The sequence below is a fragment of the Manis javanica genome, chromosome 1, assembly GCF_040802235.1.
Source record: "Manis javanica isolate MJ-LG chromosome 1, MJ_LKY, whole genome shotgun sequence".
NCBI classification, from domain to species: domain Eukaryota; kingdom Metazoa; phylum Chordata; class Mammalia; order Pholidota; family Manidae; genus Manis; species Manis javanica.
In genome coordinates this window covers 201,654,328-201,677,020 of record NC_133156.1, presented here as the reverse complement: position 1 = coordinate 201,677,020, position 22,693 = coordinate 201,654,328, and the positions used below count along the sequence as shown (strand labels likewise).

Below are 22,693 nucleotides of genomic sequence, written 5' to 3'. Positions count from 1 at the left end.
TAATCAAACATCTCCCTAGTTACCAGCAGGACACTGGTCAGTTTCCTACAGAAATTTGTAATGAAGGAAGATCTGTACCTATCTAGTCCCTCTGATGGTGTAGACAGAGCCACCACTTTGTCTGTAAATCAGTGTAAGAATCAAAAGAATGTGGCTCTCACTGCTCCTGCGGTCTCTGCTCTAGGGAACCTGGAAGGCGTCCCTGAGGTGTTTGAAGAATGTGATGCAGGCAGGTTGTGTTTTAAAGGCTAAGACAGCAGAATGGATTTGACCGCCTCTTTCAGGCCCTGTGTTCTTTGCCAGGCAGCAACACAATAATGTCCCACTCCAAGCAGCAGGCACTTAATAAGCACTTGTTGATCTCTGCATTCTTGGCACTAATGGAACAGTGATTTGCCAGCAGAGTATGATCCACCCACATTTTGGTTATAACCTAAATATCTTATATTGTTGCTGAGGAGGCTGAATGAAAGAAATTATGTAAAAAGAGAAAGTCGGCTTCCTTTATAGATCTCCATTACCATTTTCTCTTTGCAGATGTGGGAGTTTTAACAGTGAGGGTATCAGTCACCATCAAGGCAAATTTGCAATCATTGTATTGTTATTTTTAAAAAAGCACAAGTGGAAGGGGATTAAGGAGCATTATAATTAGCACACACAATATAGGTAAATCATGGGAAGGCAGTATAGCATGAAGACAAGCAATAACTTTATAGCATCTTACTATGCTGATGGACAGTGATTGCAATGGGGTTGGGGGACTTGATAATATGGGTAAATGTTGAAACCACAATGTTGGTCATGTGAAACCTTCATAAGATTGTATATTGATACCTTAAGTTAAAAAAAAAGCACAAATGGAATGAAAGTGGTCTCTCCTGCTCTTGCTAAGAATGCCTTCCTCCCCACTTGCACTTGCCACACACCCATCTTTCAAAGTTTTTCTGTAAGCTCATCTTTTCCATGAAGCTTTTTCTGATGCCCTTGCTGGAAACTGTTTCTCTGATTTCTGAACACCTACAGTGCCATACTGCAGACTGCCAAGGCATGCTCTTTGGGGTCCATTTCCCAAATGGAAGGCACTCCATATTAAGAGCTTCCAGATTCTCCAAAACACTATGGAATGCATGAATGCATTACATGGGACCTAGATTCATCTGTCGTATGCCCTGGAGGAATCAGTCAACGCTTTCTCCCAAAACGCTCTTCATCATCGTCTATTATCTGAAAAATCTTCGTTTTAGGGAAAATTCAAGCTACATAGTGTCATATACAAAAGTTGTTGCTAGGAATTGTATACAACAATAAGTAAACCTTGGGAGAGGGCAATAAAGACAACCATTTTAATCGTATCAACTGCTTGTCTTAAGCACATCTTGCTTTGACTGACATACTCTTACTCTAAGGACTCCTGACTGTTGATGTCACCTCAAAGCCTCAAAGCATTTTTTCACACTTCACGGTGTGGAAGTGATGGGTCACTCTGTAAAGTGACTCTATCTCAAGGACTATATCATCCCAGGTGATCACATGACTGAAATAAATTTGCTTCAAACTGTCATAAAACTGTGCCTACTACACAGTCCCTAAGAGAACCCTCATTTTAGAAAAAGCAGAGAGAAAATAAAGCATGGATATTAAGTTACTGTTAAAACATTAATTTTAGAAGTTAGCTATCTTTTAAAAGGGGTGATTAAATTACAGTTGCTGGGCATTTTCATTTGATTTAATATTCTGAAATGCTTATGTTCTGTTTAAATCCTAGACTCTCAGCATTTGCTATGCCATAAGCACCAAAGTGGCCACAGTAAAAGAAGTGATATAGCAATTCTGGGCCAGGAAATACTGTTTCTCTTACTGAAATCTCTTTCAGCTGTAACACAGCCAGGTAAAGATGTCTGCATTTGTTGATACTTCCAGAGGCTGACTGGGCAGGTCAAAAAAAGGTAGAATCATTTTCCTATGTCCCTACTCATCACCAATGCCCTCTCCTCCCCCACCCTACCTTAAAAAGTCCTAATCTAAATTTGAAAATAATTTTCTAAAAAAAAACAAAACAGAGTCCAACACAAAATGCATCCATAGCCTTGGCAGTTCAGCCCTGATGCAGGTCTCCTGGTTAAACTCTCACATGGACAGAGGACATAAAAAATGTTGGCTTTCTGCATAATATCCTCTTGTCTATCCGTGTCATCTTTTTTTGAATGAATCAAATGCCAGGAAAGGATCTCAATTTCAACTCCTTTTCGTTACTTACAGAATATACCAAATCAATCTAGCATAAGAGGACAATCTGTTTTAAAAGACTGTGAGTCTTTCTAACTAATCTCAGTCCTTCCTGGTCTTTTCCTTAATGGAGTCCAGAGCAGACAAGACCCATTCTTGGAAGACAAGTTAACCTATTATTTCTATTTACTTAAGGGCAGCAGTCATTTGTCAGGTTCTATGCCAGATGATTACATAAAGTATGCAGTCTTCACAACAACCTTACAGAGTAGATATTATAGGCCTTATTCTACTCTTGAGGAAACTGAGATTCAGAGAGGTTTAGAATCTTGCCCAAGGATATAATGAGATGTAAAACAGTAAGCCTTTATCTCACTAGGGAATTCCTAGTATTCCTGGTGGTAGTAATATAAGGTGAATGAATGTAATGCCAGTAAATAAACTGGAATTAAAATTCTAGTGTTGAATTGGAGAAACAAAAAAATCTTTAAGAAAAATGTAGCTAAGAGACATAAACTTTAAAACATTTAACATTCTTTCTGAATGATGCCCTAACTTACTGCCTCATCAAAATTGAATGGAAGAAATGCTGAAATTCTTTATGTAGTCATAGAGTGCCACTCATATATAACCAAAAGTTTTATTTTTGAAATCTCCAAGGTTTAATAATTAGGAAGCGATCATTAAAGTTAGGATAAATACTCCAAGTAGTTTATTGTCAGTCTTTTCTCTGTACCCTGTCTTCAGAACTACACAATTTCATTTAACCATTTACAGAGGGATTCCTTTCATCTCATGAGAATATAATCACATAATCAGATACATTGCAACTGTTGCCTTTTAATTGTAAATCATGGCTGCACTTGCAAATTAGTCTATTATCACAGCAGATCTATCAATTTGGTGGGGAATGTATTTGCCAACTAGAATGAAAGAAGTTAATAAACATTAAGCATCCTAAATCAATCACTCCTTCACTCTTGATGTGGTAGTGGATATTGAGATTAATAAGTCAGTCAAAAATAAAGCGATGAGGAAAGGAGGTGCAGGGAGGCCTCCTGATGCCTTGTGTAGTTAAGAAGCACAATGCTTAAGGACAAATTGGAAGGTAAGGATGAGGCACTAAAGCTTCAGCGAAATAACTTGTTGGAAATTAAACAAAGTAAATCCAGAGAGTCATCCTTGTTTGGTCCCTTATGCACCACCAGAGATAAAAGCTATAGAAGAAAACAAAATGCTCAGTCAGGAGCAAAACTAAATTTGTTGGCAGCATAATGCAGAGATGAAGAGCATGGACTTTGGAGTAAGCCGCTTGGGTTTAGATCCAGGCCTTACAACTTTAGTGTTGTGAACTTGGCATTTCTTAACCTTGCTGTAACTATACTATTTCTATATAAAAAATGGGAGATTTATATTACCTACCTCACAGAGCTGCTGTGAGGGTTAAATGAGTTGCTATTTTGTTAAGAGCTTAGAGAACTATACCTGACATACAACAAGCACTAAGTGAAGTCCAGTAGTAAGTGACGCGATTAGCCATTTACTATCACTTCACCTGGCCTGAGTTTTCTTCCTCTGTACAGCCTTTTTACAGAGAACTAAGAATGGTGAAATACCCCGATAGCATTTAAATCACTTCCTTAACTATAAGCCGAGTTGAATTAATTTCTTGTATAGAGATAATTAAGATATTTATTAAAAAGCAAAAGCAAAATTTTGTATTTAAAAAGAAGATTACGGAGGCAAGAGTTTTATTCCTGGCAAGTGCAAATAGACTGTTGTTATATATCTTAGTCATTACAAAAGCACCCAATCAGTACCTTGTGTAAACTAAAACATCAGGCTTTTGCATATTTGTAACAACAGAAGGTTATAACACTAAAATATTCATAAATAGATTGACTTAATAAATTATGTCATATCAGTGCAAAGAAATGCTATGGGCAAATATATGATAAGAGGAATAAAACAAATAAAACATCTCAGAGTAAAGGTATAGGGGAAATAAAAGGAACCTATCAACAGCGCTCTACTGCTGATTATAGTGTGATAAGTTGCACAAAGCAGCATCAAAAACTTTATTCCCTCATTTAGGACAAGTCCCCAGGAAAAGAAGGAGTGGGGAAACCAAAAGCCTTATCTGCATATATAACGGCATGTCCAATTAACCACTTTGCTGACAGAGATTAATTTATTATTCATCTTATTCCAGCATATGTTAATACTTTGACAGTAGACATGAAAAATGGCTGATACAGCAAATGGAAATTTTGAAAATGTTAAGTGTGGACTTCAAGGAAGTATAGCTTAAGAGTCTTGAGAAAAGTGTCATTACTTCAACTTTGGAAAGACACAATGTAGATAATGATCAATTTTCAATAAGAATGTAGGATAAATAAGCCACTAGGGCAAGATTTTCAGAAATCAACATGAAATATAAAATAAGTAGACTACTAAATAATGCTCCATCAGACAAATAGAGTTCAATTTCTATAATACACATTCTAGACAAAAATTCCCAAAGGCATTTAAACTAATCATGGTCCAATGTCACTTCTCTACACCAGAATGTAACATACTTGATAACTAAAAAAGGTAACAACATATAAAATGGCATAGAAATGAACTAGAGCACTTATCAGATTAACAAAGACAAAATCTTCAAAAACTGGAAAGGGAAGTTCATCAGGACACCTACACACTCCTTTAAAATGTCCCACTGCACACCCAAATAAAAGTGCTGATTGGTGAGCAGGAGAGCACCAACACATGGAGCTCCCATATTTGCCCCGAATGTATTTTGTTGAACAGCACATCACTCATAGTAATGTGCTTTATGCTGTGGAACTGACCACATGCTAGATAATTCAAAATTAGAGATTTCAGAATCCAAAATCATCTCAGATTTAAGAAGCATGAAAAATAGCACTTCTTTTAGCAGCCCTGAATCCTGTAGTCATCTAGAAAAATATGCCATGATGACCAGATGGTGACTAATAGCCAAGACAGGCTGAGCCACCTAAACCATTACATGTCCCAATGTTACTCCAACCCAGATAATCAAAGACTGTGCAGAAGTGATGTCCAAGTTACCAAATGTCACTGCCTTGTATTTTATCACATATTAAAAATCACTCCTTTATCAATAAAAGTTCTGTTTGTTCTAGTGGTTAATTTGCAGAGATATTAATAGTTTTTTGCATCAATTTAGCTTTCTGAAAAAAACAAAGATCACCAAATATGTACATGAATCTTGCTTTATGAACTTGTAAAGTCCATAATCTTGCTTTAAAAAACAATGTAGAATACATTTAAATAAGAAATCCCATAGCCAAAAGTAATCAAATATTTTGAATTTCACAATAAAAATGGTTACAGGAGTCACAGAAGCTTCATGTAAAACTTAAGATGTACATAACCACATATTCTGCAAGTATGGAGAAACATGCCTCTATGCTACCTCAATGAAAATTCACAAATCCCACAGATAATAAGGTCACACAATTGACAGATGCAGCATGTTCTCACCTGACTATATACTTGGTAATTAAAAGGAATTTTGTCCAGGAGTCATCTTTTAGGCATAAAACATTTTGTTGCAATTGTTATTGATTAATATCATTACTTATCACTACCTAAGTAGAACGCTTTAAATCAAATTTGAAAATGGCCCTCGTTTATTAATCCATCCCTTACTTATACCTTAATACTCCCATACCTTACTATTTATTTTTCAGCTAAGTATCAAAATGTAATATTAACTAAAATTTCCTCCACTAGGATGGAAGATATAAATTTCACATCCATATTCATTTTATATTGCTAATAACTATATAAAGCAGCAGCCATTTGGGGCTAATTTTATTCTATGAAGAAACTTTTTCCTTTGCTTTTTTTGAGAAGTAAACTGGACACTGAGGATGCTGGGGAAAAATTCAGGTCATCTAAATTTAAATGCAGTATTCTTTTCAAAACCCTGCCTCTTATCATACTGTAGTGGGAAGGCCACAGTACTGTGGCTACTAATTAAGTGACCCTGTCAGAACCGTCACCTCTCTAAATCTGTTTCCTTGTCAGCAAAACAGCGATCAGAAGCCCTTCCTGGATTATGATGATGACTGAACGAGGGCTATGTGGAAATGACTTAAAATCTAGCCGTTTTATTAAGCTCTGCAAAGCTTGTGGAAATTCATTGCTATATGATTAATGCTGAAACAAACAAAAAACTTTGCATTTGGAGAGAAAATTGAATATTTAAAAAGATATCACCAATTTTTGTGTGGAGAAATATTTTACACCCTGCACACACCAAAAGAACTGGGCAAAAAGACCAAGTAAAAGAAGGACGTACTTTTCTAAGAGATACTCCTTAGGCCCTCAGTGGAGAGGCAAGTGACAGGCAAGGACCTTGAGCCTGATCCCCATTCATGGTTTCTGGGACCTAAGAAAGTCCCCTCTACCTCTGATGAGGACAACTGAATGGCATAAGGACATAAATACAATCTTTGCAAAAATATCTCCAGTTATGGTATATTTAGAAGCTATGAGGCTCTGAGGTAAGACAAGAAGAGTACGAGGATATTAAGAGATCCTTATCACCTAAGGAACCTTAGAACTCAAAATTGGAAATGATCTTAGTCCAATTTAAAAACAAATAAACAGCAAGCTTTGAATGGCAAAGAAAACTAAAAAGGTACACTCAACATTATTACTGAAATCAACACCACCTCAAAAAACCAATTGTGCCTTTCATTAAAGAGAGCACACAATGTAGTGTGAATGAGGCATTGATAGCTGCCTATGGCAATGAGCAACAGCAGAGCACCCGTGGTCTTCTCTACCTGAACCATATTCAGGTTGCTCTATTCTCAAAGACCAGAGTTTTATTTAACCCCAGGTAATCAACTAAAAGAACTTGCCTGTTAGGTGAAACTGTGGGTGGATTAGTGCATCTCCTCTCCGCTACTAGAGCACAGATTTCTGGGAAGAATAGTCTAAATGAGGAGGGAGATGAACTGGAATGTATGGCTTCTACTTCCAATTCTGCTACTAATTTGTAGCCACTCTCTGCTTCCACTTCACTTAAATTATACAGAGCGTTTTTTTCACATCTTTAACATGAGATGAATATGCTACTCACACTTCAGAGCTGGAAGAGAACTAATGCTCAAAGTTGTAACTGAATTTCAGAAGCCACAGTTAATAACTGACTGAATCAGAACTAGAACTCAGTTCTCCTGATTTCAAGGTCTGTCAATTCCACTGCATGTGTTTTGTCTCTGAAATCTCTTTAATTTTTTTAAATTGATTTTGTCATGGTAAGAACAAAGACTTAAAACAGGATAGAGGGAGGGGAGCCAAGATGGCAGTGTGAGTAGTTCAGCGGAAATCTCCTCCCAAAAACATTCATATTTTTGAAAATACAACAAATACAACTATTCCTAAAAGAGACACCAGTGGATACAGTACAACAGCCAGGCTACATCTACATCTGCAAGAACTCAGCATCACACGAAGGGGGTAAGATACAAGCCACGGCCCAGTGGGACCCAAACGCGCCCCACCCCAGACCCCGGCAGGAAGAAAGGAGTCAAAGCGGGGAGGGAGTGAAAGCCCAGGACTGCTAAACAACCAACTCTAGAAATCAACACCAGGAGTGCAGACACATGGTGCACAGGGTGCTGGAAATTAGAGAAACGGAAGAGAAAAACCTGAGAGCAGGACCCCGCAACTGAGACCCCTGAGACAAAAGAAAAGTGAGCGCTTTTCGCAAGTCTTAAAGGGACAGGGACTTCACAGGCGCACAAAGTCATCCTGGTGCATTGAGCCCAGCAGGCTGGGAATCCTGGGAAACTCTAGGCGATCTAACCCCCTGGGTGGCAGCGTAGTTCTGAAGCCCCTCACGGTGATAAGCACCCTGCCAGTCATTTCCCAACTGGTGCAGACCCCGACACACTGGCCCAGTAGTGGGAGAGCAACAGAGTGCACCGGGGGCGATGGTGCCAGTGGGGCCAGGAGCAGCCCGCAGCAGTGGCGGCCGAGCAGCCTCGGGCCGGCCTGCGTGGGCCAGCAGCGGTGGCAACAGACTAGCCCACATGAGCCCGTAGCAGCGGTGCCACAGGGGACTGGGAGCAGCCCACACGAACCCACGGCGGTGGCAACCGAGTGGCCTGGGAGAGGCTCATGTGTGCCAGCGGCAGCGGCGCCAGAGGGCCCTGGGAGCGGCCCACACGAGCTCGCAGCGGCAGTGACCAAGCAGCCCTGGAGCAGCCTGAATGCACCTGTGGAGGTGCCAGATGGGTCTGAGTGTGGCCCGCACACAGCAGCAGCAGTGGTGCCAGAGGGGCCCAGGAGTGGCCCCTGGGAGCTGGAGGCAGCAGCGGAGGAGCAGCCCAGGAGCAGCCATGCCCCCACCAGCCGCCCAGAATCTCAGCCCTGCACACAGCCGCCCAGGCCAGACCCAAAGGCCGCTGCTGCCACACAGCTGCCTGGCAGGGGCGCTGCTTTCACAGTAGAGCACACCTGGCACACCTGCCACTACTCGCAGGGCTCTCCACTACTCTGACAGAGACCCCGCCCACAACAGCTTAGGGGATTAACCCAGAGGCTGCTCCAGGACTACACGTAACCGACACAGGCAGCAGAGAAGGGCAAGGCAACCAGCAAGCAGGAAAGGACTTTGTTCTCCCAGCTGACACATGCGCTACCTGCCTACAGCTACCTCTATCACCATGCAAAGGCAGAAGAATTTAGTCCAGTCCAAAATAGTCCAGACAACCCCTGAGAGAGGGCTTGGAGAGACAGACCTAACCAATCTCCCCAAAAAAGAATTCAAAATAAAAGTCATAACCATGCTGATGGATATGCAGATGGATATGCATACAAATATGCAAGAGCTGAAGGAGCAAGTACAGAGGGAGAATACAGAAATAAAACAATCTCTGGAAGGACTTAAGAGCAGACTAGATGAGTTACAAGAGGCTGTTAATGGAATAGAAATCAGAGAATAGGAACACAGAGAAGGTGACACAGAGAGAGATAAAAGGATCTCCAGGAATGAAACAATATTAAGAGAACTGTGTGACCAATCCAAACAGAACAATATTCCCATTATAGGGGTACCAGAAGAAGAAGAGAGAGAAAAAGGGATAGAAAGTGTCTTTGAAGAACTAATTGCTGAAAACTTCCCAAAACTGGGGGGGAGGCAGGGAGGAATAGTTGCTCAGACCATGGAAGCACACAGAACTCCCAACAGAAGGGACCCAAAGAGGACAACACCAAGACACATAATAATTAAAATGGCAAAGATCAAGGACAAGGGCATAGTATTAAAGGCAGCTAGAGAGGGAGAAAAAGGTCACCTACAAAGGAAAACCAATCAGGCTATCATCAGACTTCTCAGCAGAAACCTTACAGGCCAGAAGAGAATGGCATGATATATTTAATGCAAAGAAACAGAAGGGCCTTGAACCAAGGATACTGTATCCAGCATGATTATCATTTAAATATGAAGGAGGGATTAAGCAATTCCCAGACAAGCAAAAGTTGAGGGAATTTGCCTCCCACAAACCACCTCTACAGGGTATTTTAGAGGACTACTCTAGATGGGAACACTCCTAAGGCTAAATAGATGTCACCAGAGAAAATAAAATCACAGCAAAGAAAGCAGACCAACCAAATACTAAGTAAAGGCAAAAAATAAAATCATCTACCCACAAAAGCAGGCAAAGGAAACACAAAAGAGCACAGAACAAAACACCCAATATATGAAGAATGGAGGAGGAGAAATAGAAGGGAGAGAAATAAAGAATCATCAGACAGTGTTTATAATTGCTCAATAAGCGAGTTAAGTTAGACAGTAAGATAGGAAAGAAGCTAACCTTGGACCTTTGGTAACCACGACCCTAAAGCCTGCAATGGCAAGTATATATCTTTCAATAATCACCCTAAATGTAAATGGACTGAATGCACCAATCAAAAGACACAGAGTAACAGAATGGAAAAAAAGGAAGACCCATCTATATGCTGCTTACAAGAGACTCACCTCAAACCCAAAGACATGCAGAGACTAAAAGTCAAGGAATGGAAAAAGATATTTCATGCAAACACCAGGGAGAAAAAAAAGCAGGTGTTGCAGTACTAGTATCAGACAAAACAGACTTCAAAACAAAGAAAGTAACAAGAGATAAAGAAGGACATTACATAATGATAAAGGGCTCAGTCCAACAAGACAATATAACCATTATAAATAAATATGCACCCAATACAGGAGCACCAGCATATGTGAAACAAATAATAACAGAATTATAGGAAGAAATAGAATGCAATGCATTCATTATAGGAGATTTCAACACACCACTCACTCCAAAGGACAGATCCAACAAACAGAAAATAAGTAAGGACACAGAGGCACCGAACAACTCACTACAGCAGATGGACCTAATAGACATCTATAGAACTCTACATCCAAAAGCAACAGGATACACATTCTTCTCAAGTGCATATGGAACATTCTCTAGAATAGACCACATACTAGGCCACAAAAAGAGCCTCAGTAAATTCCAAAAGATTGAAACCCCACCAACCAACATTTCAGACCACAAAGGTATAAAACTAGAAATAAATTATACAAAGAAAGCAAAAAGGCTCGCAAACACATGGAGGCTTAACAACATGTGCCTAAATAATCAATGGATCAATAACCAAATTAAAATAGAGATCAAGCAATATATGGAAACAAATGACAACAACAACACAAAGCCCCAACTTCTGTGGGACGCAGTGAAAGCAGTCTTAAAAGGAAAGTACATAGCAATCCAGGCATATTTAAAGAAGGATGAACAATCCCAAAGGAATAGTTTAATGTCACAATGATCAAAATTGAAAGAAGAAGAACAAATGAGGCCTAAAGTCAGCAGAAGGAGGGACATAATAAAGATCAGAGAAGAAATAAATAAAATTGAGAAGAATAAAACAATAGAAAAATTCAATGAAACCAAGAGCTGGTTCTTTGTGAAAATAAACAAAATAGATAACCCTCTAGCCAGACTTATTAAGAGGAAAAGAGAATCAACACACATCAACAGAATCAGAAACAAGAAAGGAAAAATCACGATGGACCCCATAGAAATACAAAGAATTATTAGAGAATACTATGAAAACCTATATGCTAAAAAGCTGGAAAACCTAGAAGAAATGGACAACTTCCTAGAAAAATGCAACCTTCCAAGACTGACCAAGGGAGAAACAGAAAATCTAAACAGACCAATTACCAGCAACAAAATTGAAGCGTTAATCAAAAAACAACCCAAGAGCAAAACCCCCAGGCCAGATGGATTTATCTTGGGATTTTATCAGACATACAGAGAAGATATAATACCCATTCTCCTTAAAGTTTTCCAAAAAATAGAAGAGGAGGGAATACTCCCAAACTTACTCTATGAAGCCAACATCACCCTAATATCAAAACCAGGCAAAGACCCCAGCAAAAAAGAAAACTACAGACCAATATTCCTGATGAACGTAGATGCAAAAATACTCAACAAAATATTAGCAAACCGAATTCAAAAATACATCAAGAGGATCATACACCATGACCAAGTGGGATTCATCCCAGGGATGCAAGGATGGTACAACATTCAAAAATCTATCAACATCATCCATCACATAAACAAAAAGAAGGGCAAAAACCACATGATCATCTCCATAGATGCTGAAAAAACATTTGACAAAATTCAACATCCATTCATGATAAAAACTCTCAGCAAAATGGATATAGAGGGCAAGTACCTCAACATAGTAAAGGCCATATATGATAAACCCACAGCCAACATCATACTGAACAGCAAGAAGCTGAAAGCTTTTCCTCTGAGATTGGGAACAAGACAGGGCTGCCCACTCTCCCTACTCTTATTCAACATAGTACTGGAGGTCCTAGACATGGCAATTAGACAAAACAGAAATACAAGGAATCCAGATTGATAAATAAGAAGTCAAACTGTCACTATTTGCAGATGATATGATATTGTACATTAAAAACCCTAAAGACTCCACTCCAAAACTATTAGAGCTAATACCAGAATTCAGCAAAATTGCAGGATACAAAATTAACACACATTAATCTGTGGCTTTCCTATACACTCACAATGAACTAATAGAAAGAGAAATCAGGAAAACAATTCCATTCACAATAGCAACAAAAAGAATAAAATACCTAGGAATAAACCTAACCAAGGAAGTGAAAGACCTATACCCCAAAAAACTATAAGACAATCTTAAGAGAAATTAAAGAGGACACTAATAAATGGGAACTCATCCCATGCTCCTGGCTAGGAACAATTAATATCGTCAAAATGGCCATCCTGCCCAAAGCAATATACAGATTCAATGCAATCCCTATCAAATTACCAACAGCATTCTTCAACAAACTGGAACAAATAGTTCAAAAATTCATATGGCAACACCAAAGACCCCGAAAAGCCAAAGCAATCCTGACAAGGAAGAATAAAGTTGGGGGGATCTTGCTCCCCAACTTCAAGCTGTACTACAAAGCCACAGTAATCAAGACAATTTGGTACTGGCAGAAAAAGAGCCACAGACCAGTGGAACAGAATAGAGACTCCAAATATTAACCCAAACATATATGGTCAATTAATATGTGATAAAGGAGCCATGGACATACACTGGGGAAATGACAGTCTCTTCAACAGATGGTGCTGGCAAAACTGGACAGCTACATGTAAGAGAATGTAACTGGATCACTGTCTAACCCCATACACAAAAGTAAACTCCAAATGGATCAAAGACATGAATGTAAGTCATGAAACCATAAAACTCTTAGAAAAAAACATAGGCAAAAATCTTTTAGACATAAGCATGAGTGACTTCTTCATGAACATATCTCCCCGGGCAAGGGAAATAAAAGCAAAAATCAACAAGTAGGACTATATCAAACTGAAAAGCTTCTGTACAGTAAGGACACCATCAATAGAACAAAAGGGTATCCTACAGTATGGGAGAATATATTCATAAATGACAGGTCTGATAAAGGGTTGACATCCAAAATATATGAAGAGCTCATGCACCTCAACAAACAAAAATCATATAATCCAATTAAAAAATGGGCAGAGGAGCTGAATAGACAGTTCTCTAAAGAAGAAATTCAGATGGCCAACAGACACATGAAAAGATGCTCCACATCGCTTGTCATCAGAGAAATGTAAATTAAAACCACAATGAGATATCACCTCACACAAGTAAGGATCGCCACCATCCAAAAGACAAACAACAACAAATGTTGGCAAGGTTGTGGAGAAAGGGGAACCCTCCTACACTGCTGGTGGGAATGTAAATTAGTTCAACCATTGTGGAAAGCAGTATGCAGGTTCCTCAAAATTCTTAAAATAGAAATAACCATTTGGCTCAGGAATTCCACTTCTAGGAATTTACCCTAAGAATGCAGCACCCCAGTTTGAAAAAGACAGATGTGCCCCTGTGTTCATCGCAGCACTATTTACAATAGCCAAGAAATGGAAGCAACCTGAGTGTCCATCAGTAGATGAATGGATAAAGAAGATGTGGTACATATACACAATGGAATATTATTCAGCCATAAGAAGAAAACAAATCCTACCATTTGCAACAACATGGATGGAGCTAGAGGGTATTATGCTCAGTGAAATAAGCCAAGCAGAGAAAGACAAGTACCAAATGATTTCACTCATCTGTGGAGTATAAGAACAAAGGAAAACTGAAGGAACAAAACAGCAGTGGAATCACAGAACCCAAGAATGGACTAACAGTTACCAAAGGGAAAGGGACTGGGGAGGATGGGTGGAAAGGGAGGGATAAGGGTGGGAAAAAGAAAGGGAGCATTACGATTAGCAGGTATAATGTGGGGGTGGGGCACGGGGAGGGCTGTGCAACACAGAGAAGACAAGTAGTGATTCTACAGCATCTTACCACACTGATGGACAATGACTGTAATGGGGATCATGTGGGTGGGGGGACTTGGTGAAGGGGGAAGCCTAGTAAACATAATGTTCTTCATGTAATTGTAGATTAATGATACCAAAATTTAAAAAAAACAGCAACAACAACAGCAAAAAAACAGGATAGACCCTCTTAACAAAATTTAAGTGCACAATGCAGTATTGTTAACTACAGGCACAATGTATTACAGCAGATCTATAGAGCTGATTCATCGTGTATAACTGAAACTATGTTTGTTGAGTAGCACTCCTGATTTCCCCTTCCCTCCCGCTCCTGGCAACCAACATACCTCTCTCTGATTCTATGAGTTTGGCTATTTAAGTACGTCTCATGGAATAATGCCGTATTTGTCTTTCTGTGACTGCCTTATTTCACTCAGCATGATGTCCTCAAGGTTACCACATTTTGCAGAATATCATTCTTTTTAAATGTTGGATAGTATTTCACTGTATACATACAACACACTTTTTTTATACATCCAGTCAAAACCACAGTGATATCACCTCACACTTATTAGAATGGCTATTATTTTACACACACACATGCACACACACACACAGATTTGGGCAAGATTATGGAGAAATTAGAACCCTTGTACACAGTTGGTAGGAATGCAAAATGATACAGCCACAAAGGGAAATAGCATGAAAGTTCCACAGAAATTTAAAAATAGTATCACTCTACAATTCAGCAATCCTGATTGGGTATTTGTCCAGAATAACTGAAGTCAGGATTTTGAGGAGATATTAGCACTCTCATCTACACTGCAGTATTCTTCACAGTAGCCAAGACATGGAAACAACCTAAATGCCTTTTTTTTTTTAGACAAACATTTATCAGGGACCTATTATAATCTGGACACTTATCAAATGCATGGTCTCAGTCATTCTTCACTGAGATGTAACCTACTGAGTTTTCATTTTATAAAATGAGAAAACAATCTCCAGTGAGAATAAGTAGCTTTGTGAATTTACACAGTGCTAACTAATAAGTGGCAGTGGTCAAATTTTCATATAGATATGTTTCTGAGAATTATCTTCACCAGACTAAGCTGTCTCATTTATACATTAATGTAAGTTTAAGTAAATGAATCCCATATCTTAAATACATTTGCAGAAAAAGCCTTATCTCTCCTTAAAAAAGAAAAGACTTTATGTTTTGTTGCAGGAACTACATGCAACTTGGTGGAAAACAAGCTCTTTCTAGAATATTGATAAAAGGACAATATGAAGTGATGTAGATAAAATATACAATATCGATGTTTTTAACAGATCATTTCAAGTCCCAGATGACTGCTACTTATATATAAACTTTGTGATTTTGCCTTTATGCTCAGTGGCTACTTACTTTTAAAGAGAAGTTGTGTTTGTTTAAAGATTAACTCTGTCAAATAGTTTGGATTTTTGTAACAAAATTGCAAACACTTTTGATGGTCCTGCCTTGGGTATTTTGGCTCCCTCTCTCACCTCTATTTCCTTTATTGCCTGACCTTCTGTGGTACTTGGTACACAAAAGCAAAAACATGCCCATTTTATATATTCATCAAATGATCAATCTAAGAAATGAATATATTAAAGTTGCGGCAACCAAAAATTACCTTAGAGTCTTAGATTATGTGGACCATGCCTGATTTGAAGATTCTTCCAGAAATATTAGATAGCTGTCTTGCCTAAAAAAAAGCATTTCAGTGATAAAAATTCTTGTCCAAAAAGCCAAAGAAAGAGGTGTGGGGTAGGAATGCCTAATTCAGCAGGACAGTCATAGGCAAAAATGTTCTGGGTCACACATATGAGTTCATTACCAGAAAAGCTAAATTTTTCTTCAACATAGTGAAGTCAGGTATATTGCAAAAGGTTCTGCTAACTCCCTCGGTTGCTAGACAGAAAAGCAAGAGGATTGCTCTGTCAATCGGCAGCCTCCTGCCTCTGAGGAAGACTAAAGAGAAACAAAAACTTCCTCAACAGAATCAGTGAAGTGATCTGTAGGACACCAGTGAGGTGCCATCAGCCTCTCTCATAGTAGTATTCACTATTGTTGACACCTGCTGGAAGCAAAATGCTAGATCTTGGTCCATGCAATGATTTCAACTCCAAGAGATCAACCATTAAAGCACACGGAGGACCTTCTCAGTTCAGAGTTTCAAACCCTCTGAGCTCACAGAATTGCTCTGGGCTATGGGCCATGAAGCCCTGATTCTAACTCCTTTGTGACTGATCAGAAATTTGGCTCCATTTTTTAGTGCATCCATGGTATGCCCAGTATCCCTGCAAGGAAAATGACGTTCAAAATCCCTTGAAAACCCACCATTCCTCTTGGAAGTTTAGTATGTGAAAGAAACTGCCTCAGAAAGAGAGATTATAAATTCAAGATATAATTATTATCCTTGTATAACAGCATTGGCCCACCTCAATTACAAACCTCACTTTTAAAATCAGTTAACATTGCCTTTTGGGAAAGCCCTTTTGCCCTTTAATAGTATAAACTAATCATGGCAGTATAATTTCCGGAGATCATATTTGTGAGAGGAGAATTGCTGGCAGTGGAATGCTCAGTTCTATGATGGCTTTCTCCTTCCTTTTCTCCTGAAATTATTGAGAAGCTCTAAGCTAATTTTCAAAAGTATGCAGAGGTACTTAGGAAAGCCAGGAGTAGAGTTGGGAACCTGAGCATTGCACTGACATCATTCTTGCTTGGTACATATGGTACAGCGCAGAGGCAATACTGACTGAGCACACTGGTCTATTCTGAACTCTTGCTGGCTTTAGCATCCTTTAATACAAGCAGGCTTGCTTTTTCTTATTCTGAATCACACAGTTTTCCATTTATTTAACTAGGAAAATATAATTTTTCTGAGGAAGAATTTTCATCATTTGTATTTTCAAGTACATGCAAAATAAAACGGGATCCTGCATTGTTCTCAAAACCTGCTCATGTGCATTTAAAAAAAAAATTCTCACCATAATCTCTGCAACTGGGTCAGCTTGCACAAAGATGCTCAGGGTAACCATGAGTGCTTTCAGCACCCTGCAATCCTTGCAAGTGACACCTCATAATAGTGCAAATGAAGCATGGCATGATGAGAAAATGAAGAAGAATGAACCTGGATAGTCAGCCCAGCAGTTTTCAACACATAAAGCATAGACTCAGTTTTATTCCCTAAAATACATGGCACATGATTCTTCTTTTACACATTCAAACATACACATGCTTTCCCTATTTGGAGAAAAATGTCTTATGATTCCCCCAAAAAAATCTAATACAAACAAATAGCTGGTTCATTTGTTCATTTATATATGTGTATGTGTAATAGTCTCAATTTTGAACCAAACTTCATTTACACCTGCCTTGATTTTCAGCTAGGAATTTATCATATTGCCATTCACCTTTGTGCTTTCCCTTCAACCTCATCTTGGGCTCAAAGATTATTTCCTTGTGGGCCCTTTGTCTAATTATCTGAATATTCAGGGAGTTTATTGAACCAACAAGCCAACACCACCTCTTTCTTATTAGGTTTCTTTAAGCCCTCACCCTGCCTGCCCTGCTCTCAGCCCCTCTGTGTCCCCACCTCACTCACTGTTCTCCATCCCCCAGCCTGAGGCTTATTTCATCCTTAATGTTCCTTCATTGTTCTCTAGATAGAGTTAATTCCCTGTTTTTGAGGGAAGGAAGGAATGAAGTATGAAAAATTCACACTGGCTTTTTTTTTTGACAGAGGTTGGCTATTGACAGGTAAGTTTGATACTCTGGTTTAAAAAAAAAAGACAAAGAATCTGAAAGCTTTCTCCAAAAGTGTGTGTGAAGAGGACGGCAAGTTTCAAAAACAAACAAATTATGACCATACAATAGAACCTACAAAGGAAAGAAAGTTATCTGACCCAAAATAATAATACCAACTGCTGCTCACATACAATTTTCTCCACTATCCTTCTACCCATTCTCTTTCTCAGTGATGGACATGCCTGATTCTTCCTTCACATGCAGAGACTTACACTGCATTGTGTAGGGAAAGATATGTTTGTAAAGACCAGCAGACGGCGCTGGGCTGGGGTAGAAGCTGCAGGGGTGAGGGGGAAGGAAAGCCGTCCCTGAGGCAGCGCCCCTGGAGGCTTTCTCCTCAGATCCCCAGGCGCTCTCCCCACTCAGCCATGTCAGCCCCAGAGAGTGAAGCAGAGCCACAGAAAAGACAAAATTCACATGCACAGAAAATTATTAGCCCAGCACTTCCCAATAGGCTGTCCAACTCCCCGGCATACCCTCCTCAGGCTTTCCTGACCCACCCATGCTCTACCTGCCCCTCCTGCACCCAGGCTTGCTTCCCTTTCCAGGGACTCACACAATCTGCACAAAGGGAGGGCAGGGGGGTGAGAACTGCCCCCAGGGAAAAGGAGCAACCAGCTCCTAGAATACTGTGAGCAAGTAGTGAGAGCAACAGAAGCTCTTCACTGCTTCAGCTACTCCCAGATAAGACGCCCAGTTTGGGGCATCACTCTTATCTCCACCGTGGGCACTGCTCCCTGGAGAGAACCCTTGAGGAGAACCTTGGGGAAGGGATGGGAGGGATTCCGAGGACCCATACGTAAGAGTGTCTACACCAGTCCTACAGATAAGCTGCCAAGGGGATTTGTTCCCCTTCATTTAGGTTAAGGTATCGTTTCTCATTTCTAATCAGAAGCTTCCCCAGGTAGGAAGCCTGTCCCAGAGGAAAGGGGACTTTCTGGTATGACCAGCAACTGCTAGGGAGAGGGGCACAGGATCCAAAGCTGAACCAAGTCTGAAAGAGGAAGGGGCCCTGTCAGGCAAGGGGGTAAAGGGAAAATAAACAGTGTCCACAACTTTCACTCTGCTGTTTAAAGTAGCAGACTTCACACTGCAGGAATAGAAAGATGGAGTGTGGGGAAAAGACTCACAGAAACAGTTTGATGTTTTATTTCTTGGCCGATCAGGGAATCTGAAATAGACACTTACCTGAAGAGGACCCTGGCCTTACATTTTCGTCCACTCTGTTGAAGGAACCTACCAACCAAAGCTTTTCTCCATAATCTGCTCTTCACAAAAGAACCCTTGGTGTGTGTAGGGGGAGTGGAGGATGAGAAAAATAGCTTCTAACTTCTCCTCCTCCAGACAGACCTCTTGGCTTAGACCAGCCAGCATGACCCACCTGCACTCTTTGGGAAGCACAGAACTCTGAGGAAGGTGGAAACAGGACCTCTTATATCCCAACAGCTTTCAGACATGATCCTCAGGGAGATATGTTTGGGTAGCCAAGCCTTACTCTGTTCCATTTAGAAAAGAACTCAGCCCAATCACCTAGAAAAAGAAGCGCATGTATGTGTAGGGTGGGAGAGAAGGGATGGTGTCCACAGGTGCCCTCCAAGCCTGGTAGGGGCTGGGCCGGCATAGGAGAGGGTGTCTTGGTTACCCCCCTACCTTCTGCAATTAAGGGAAGAGGTGGGGGCAGAAGGGGTTGGCCTCCTGTTGAATGAGTCCCAGGACCAAATGCTCCACTGTCGCTGCAGTCTGGGGCACACTCTGGAGGCCTGTGAGGGCTGGAACCTCCTCCTCCCCCGGGCCAGGGAAAATGGGCAGGAGGTGGAGCAGCACACACAGCACAGACAAAAGGTTCTGCAGAGCCCACCTCTCTCTGCGCTCAGGTCCCTTGGCTGAGCACGGCGCCCCATCCGGCCACACCGAATGACCTCTGTCTAGGAACGCCCCCTTCCCACGGGGTTCAGGGACCCGGCCAGAGAGGGTCCTTTATTAGGTGCCCACGTCTCTTCCCCGGCACCCCGACAAGAAGCGCCCCTCCCTCCCCTCACCACAAACACCCGCGACGCCTTCCCCCATCTCCTCTCTATTGTCTTCAAAGAGATAAGTGGCTTCCACCAAACACACCCAAATGCACCTCCCGTTCATGCTCTCCCATTTCTCCGAGCCTTAGGGACCGAGAAGCGAGAGCAGGGCTGAAAGCGGGGAGCAAGAGAGTAACCCGCGAGAACTTGGCATCGCAGACCCACCGTGTCCGCCTCGCAAGGATGCCGGTGACCTGTAGATTGCAATAGGCACTGAGTGATGCTTGCTGCTGCCATGGAAATGGTGGATGTGGTGCGCTCCCAAACTGGACGCCCCCCACGCCACTCCTAGGAGGCCGCTGAGGGTGAGCGGGACTATCCAGAGCAGGGCCAGGCGCCCCCCTGCGCCGCCGCCCCCGCCGCCGCCCCCGGGCGAGCCCAGCTCGGCGGTGCACCGGAGCATCCTCTGGTACATGGCGGGGCGCCCCCCCGGGGGCCGCCGCCGCGGGAGGCAAAGTTTGGGGCGCGGGAAGGGGAGAGGACGCCGGGGAGCGGGCGGCTCAGGGTGGGCTGCGGGGCCAACCAGCTCACCGCGCCAGGACACCCATCCTCTCCCTCCTTCGGACAGTCTTCTTGGGATCCTGGGGTCCGCCGTGCCTTGCACCCCAAAGAATCCGAAACATAGCCGAGGCGGATGCAGCTGATGGGGGCTTGTCCGGAAAGGCAGCCCCGGGGAACAGCAAGCGCGGAGCGGGCGGCTGCTCCCAGATTTCCAGGGCTCCAGGTTCTCGAGAGATACTCCCAAAGAGTTTCGGGCGAGAGTGCGTGCCGGGGGGTGGGGAGCGGGGAAATTGTTTAAAGCTCCTCCCGGAGGGTCCTCACTTCTACATGACAGCCATCCAACGCGCATCCACTAGGTAAATCCATTCAGCATTGTGTGTGGGGACTGGGGAGGCCACTTCACCGGCCCAACCTCCTTTCAAGGGAGCAGCAGACCCCATGGAATCGAGGCGCCCCTTCCTTCCATTCAGCCCCGGCCGGCTCGCCGGATCTGGGCAGCCTCCCCCGGGCAGCGCGCAGAGCAGCGGCGCGCATCGCCTGCTCCCGAGGCAATCTCCACGTCCGCCGCCTCCTGACACTTGCGCCCGGCGAGGGGTTCAGAGGGAGAGCGCGCCCTTAAGAAGGAAGCGGGGATCGAACCCGGGAAAGAGAGCTGAGGAAAAGCAGGAGCGACGAGTGGGGGGGAAAAAAGAAAGAAAAAGAAAAAAGAAAAGAAAAAACACACACACTGGCGAAGCAAGGGGCTCTATGCAAATCTGCAGTCTCCAAACAGCAAATCACGGAAGCTCGGATGCAATGCAGAGGACGAGCCTATGTAACGAGGGAGGCTGGTCTAGCTTCCCACAGAAATCGCCCTGCCTGGCCTCCCTCCTGCATTCTCCACACATCAAAGCGACACGTGTACTGCGAGGCGGGGAACACCTAAAAAGCAGCTCTCTCTCCTCTGCCAGGTGATCCCTCCGTCTGAATTACAAAGGCAATGGCACCCTTCCCCTACCCCTATGGTTTAGATGTAACCAGTGTCTTGAGAGCTCTTAAAAGGGAAAGAATTCAGCTCTTCTTATTGGGCCAAACTTGTTCTGCCAGGTGTTCAAACCCAATGTGCTAAATATGGCTTGACACCATCTACTCAAGCGCCAGTTTTGATGATCTGTTAATTACACATATTACTCATAACAAAGAGTCCTCGTTCCCACTATAATATCATATCTCATATAAGGCAGTGGACATTAAGGGAACCAAAATACGCAAGGAGAAAAAAAGACAAGTGAATTTGGCAGCTGAGGAAGAAACAGGAAAAGGAAGAATGAAAGAGAAAGGAGGGGAAAGGAGACAGGTAGCACAGAGGAAGAAGGCGGAGAGGCACTGTATGAATGAGGTTGCCTGTACTGCAAAGATTTCAGGGGTCTTGAAGAACCCCCAACACCTCTATAGAAGCCCAGCTGTGATTATCTTTTTATTATTATTATTATTATTATTATTATTATTATTATTATTATTAAAGTATCATTGATACACAATCTTGTGATGGTTTCACATAAACACCACAGTGGTTTCAACATTCACCCACATTATCAAGTCCTCACCCCCTCTTTGTGTGATGATCTTTTATAAGGGTGAAATTCTGCTTTGTCTCATCCTGTCTTATAAGCAAAATAGCATTAGGAAACAAAAATTCCTAAATCTAGTACCCCCAAGGAAAAGAGGCTATTTATTATATTCTGTTGATGAATGCAGCATCTTTGACTGAAAGCTGTGTGTCCTGGAAGCACAACCAGCAAAGCCAGCACGCGCCAGGAGTAAAAACCAAAGGTGGCACGTCAACTTGGCAAGGAGAACCACAGTCAATGGAGGCTAGCAGGTAGGATTTGGGACTGCGATTGAAATGCTCCCTTGGTTTCCAAAAGATGATTTAAGAAAAGCAATGACATGTCTAGTGGTGGGGCATTTTTTTGTCTTTATTCCTACTTAAAGACAAAGGAAAACAACTCTGAATAAGCACTACTTTTCACAGGCTCCTCCCTGTCTATATAATCCCTTATACAAATACAAAGTCACTTATTTAAAAAAATAAGTAGTTCTGGGAGGACTTGATTCAAATCAGCCACTCATTCAAGTGCCATGTA

The 22,693-nt window shown here is 41.8% G+C and overlaps 1 protein-coding gene across 27 annotated transcripts in view; it reads right to left on the bottom strand.

Moving 5' to 3' along the window:
* NRXN1 (neurexin 1) overlaps positions 1 to 22,693 on the bottom strand; it is a 1,077,010-nt gene that overhangs the window by 392,221 nt on the left and 662,096 nt on the right. Inside the window, exon 1 of one of the 27 annotated variants that reach the window (XM_073213364.1) lies at positions 20,232 to 21,536. The exons of 23 other annotated variants lie outside the window; for them this stretch is intronic. In XM_073213364.1, the coding sequence (XP_073069465.1) occupies positions 20,232 to 20,916 (685 nt within the window). In that variant the 5' untranslated portion in view covers positions 20,917 to 21,536. Of the gene's footprint in view, positions 1 to 20,231; positions 21,537 to 22,693 lie in introns of those variants that run through there. 3 more of the 27 variants (XM_073213359.1, XM_073213358.1, XM_073213354.1) reach the window with 3 other exon arrangements.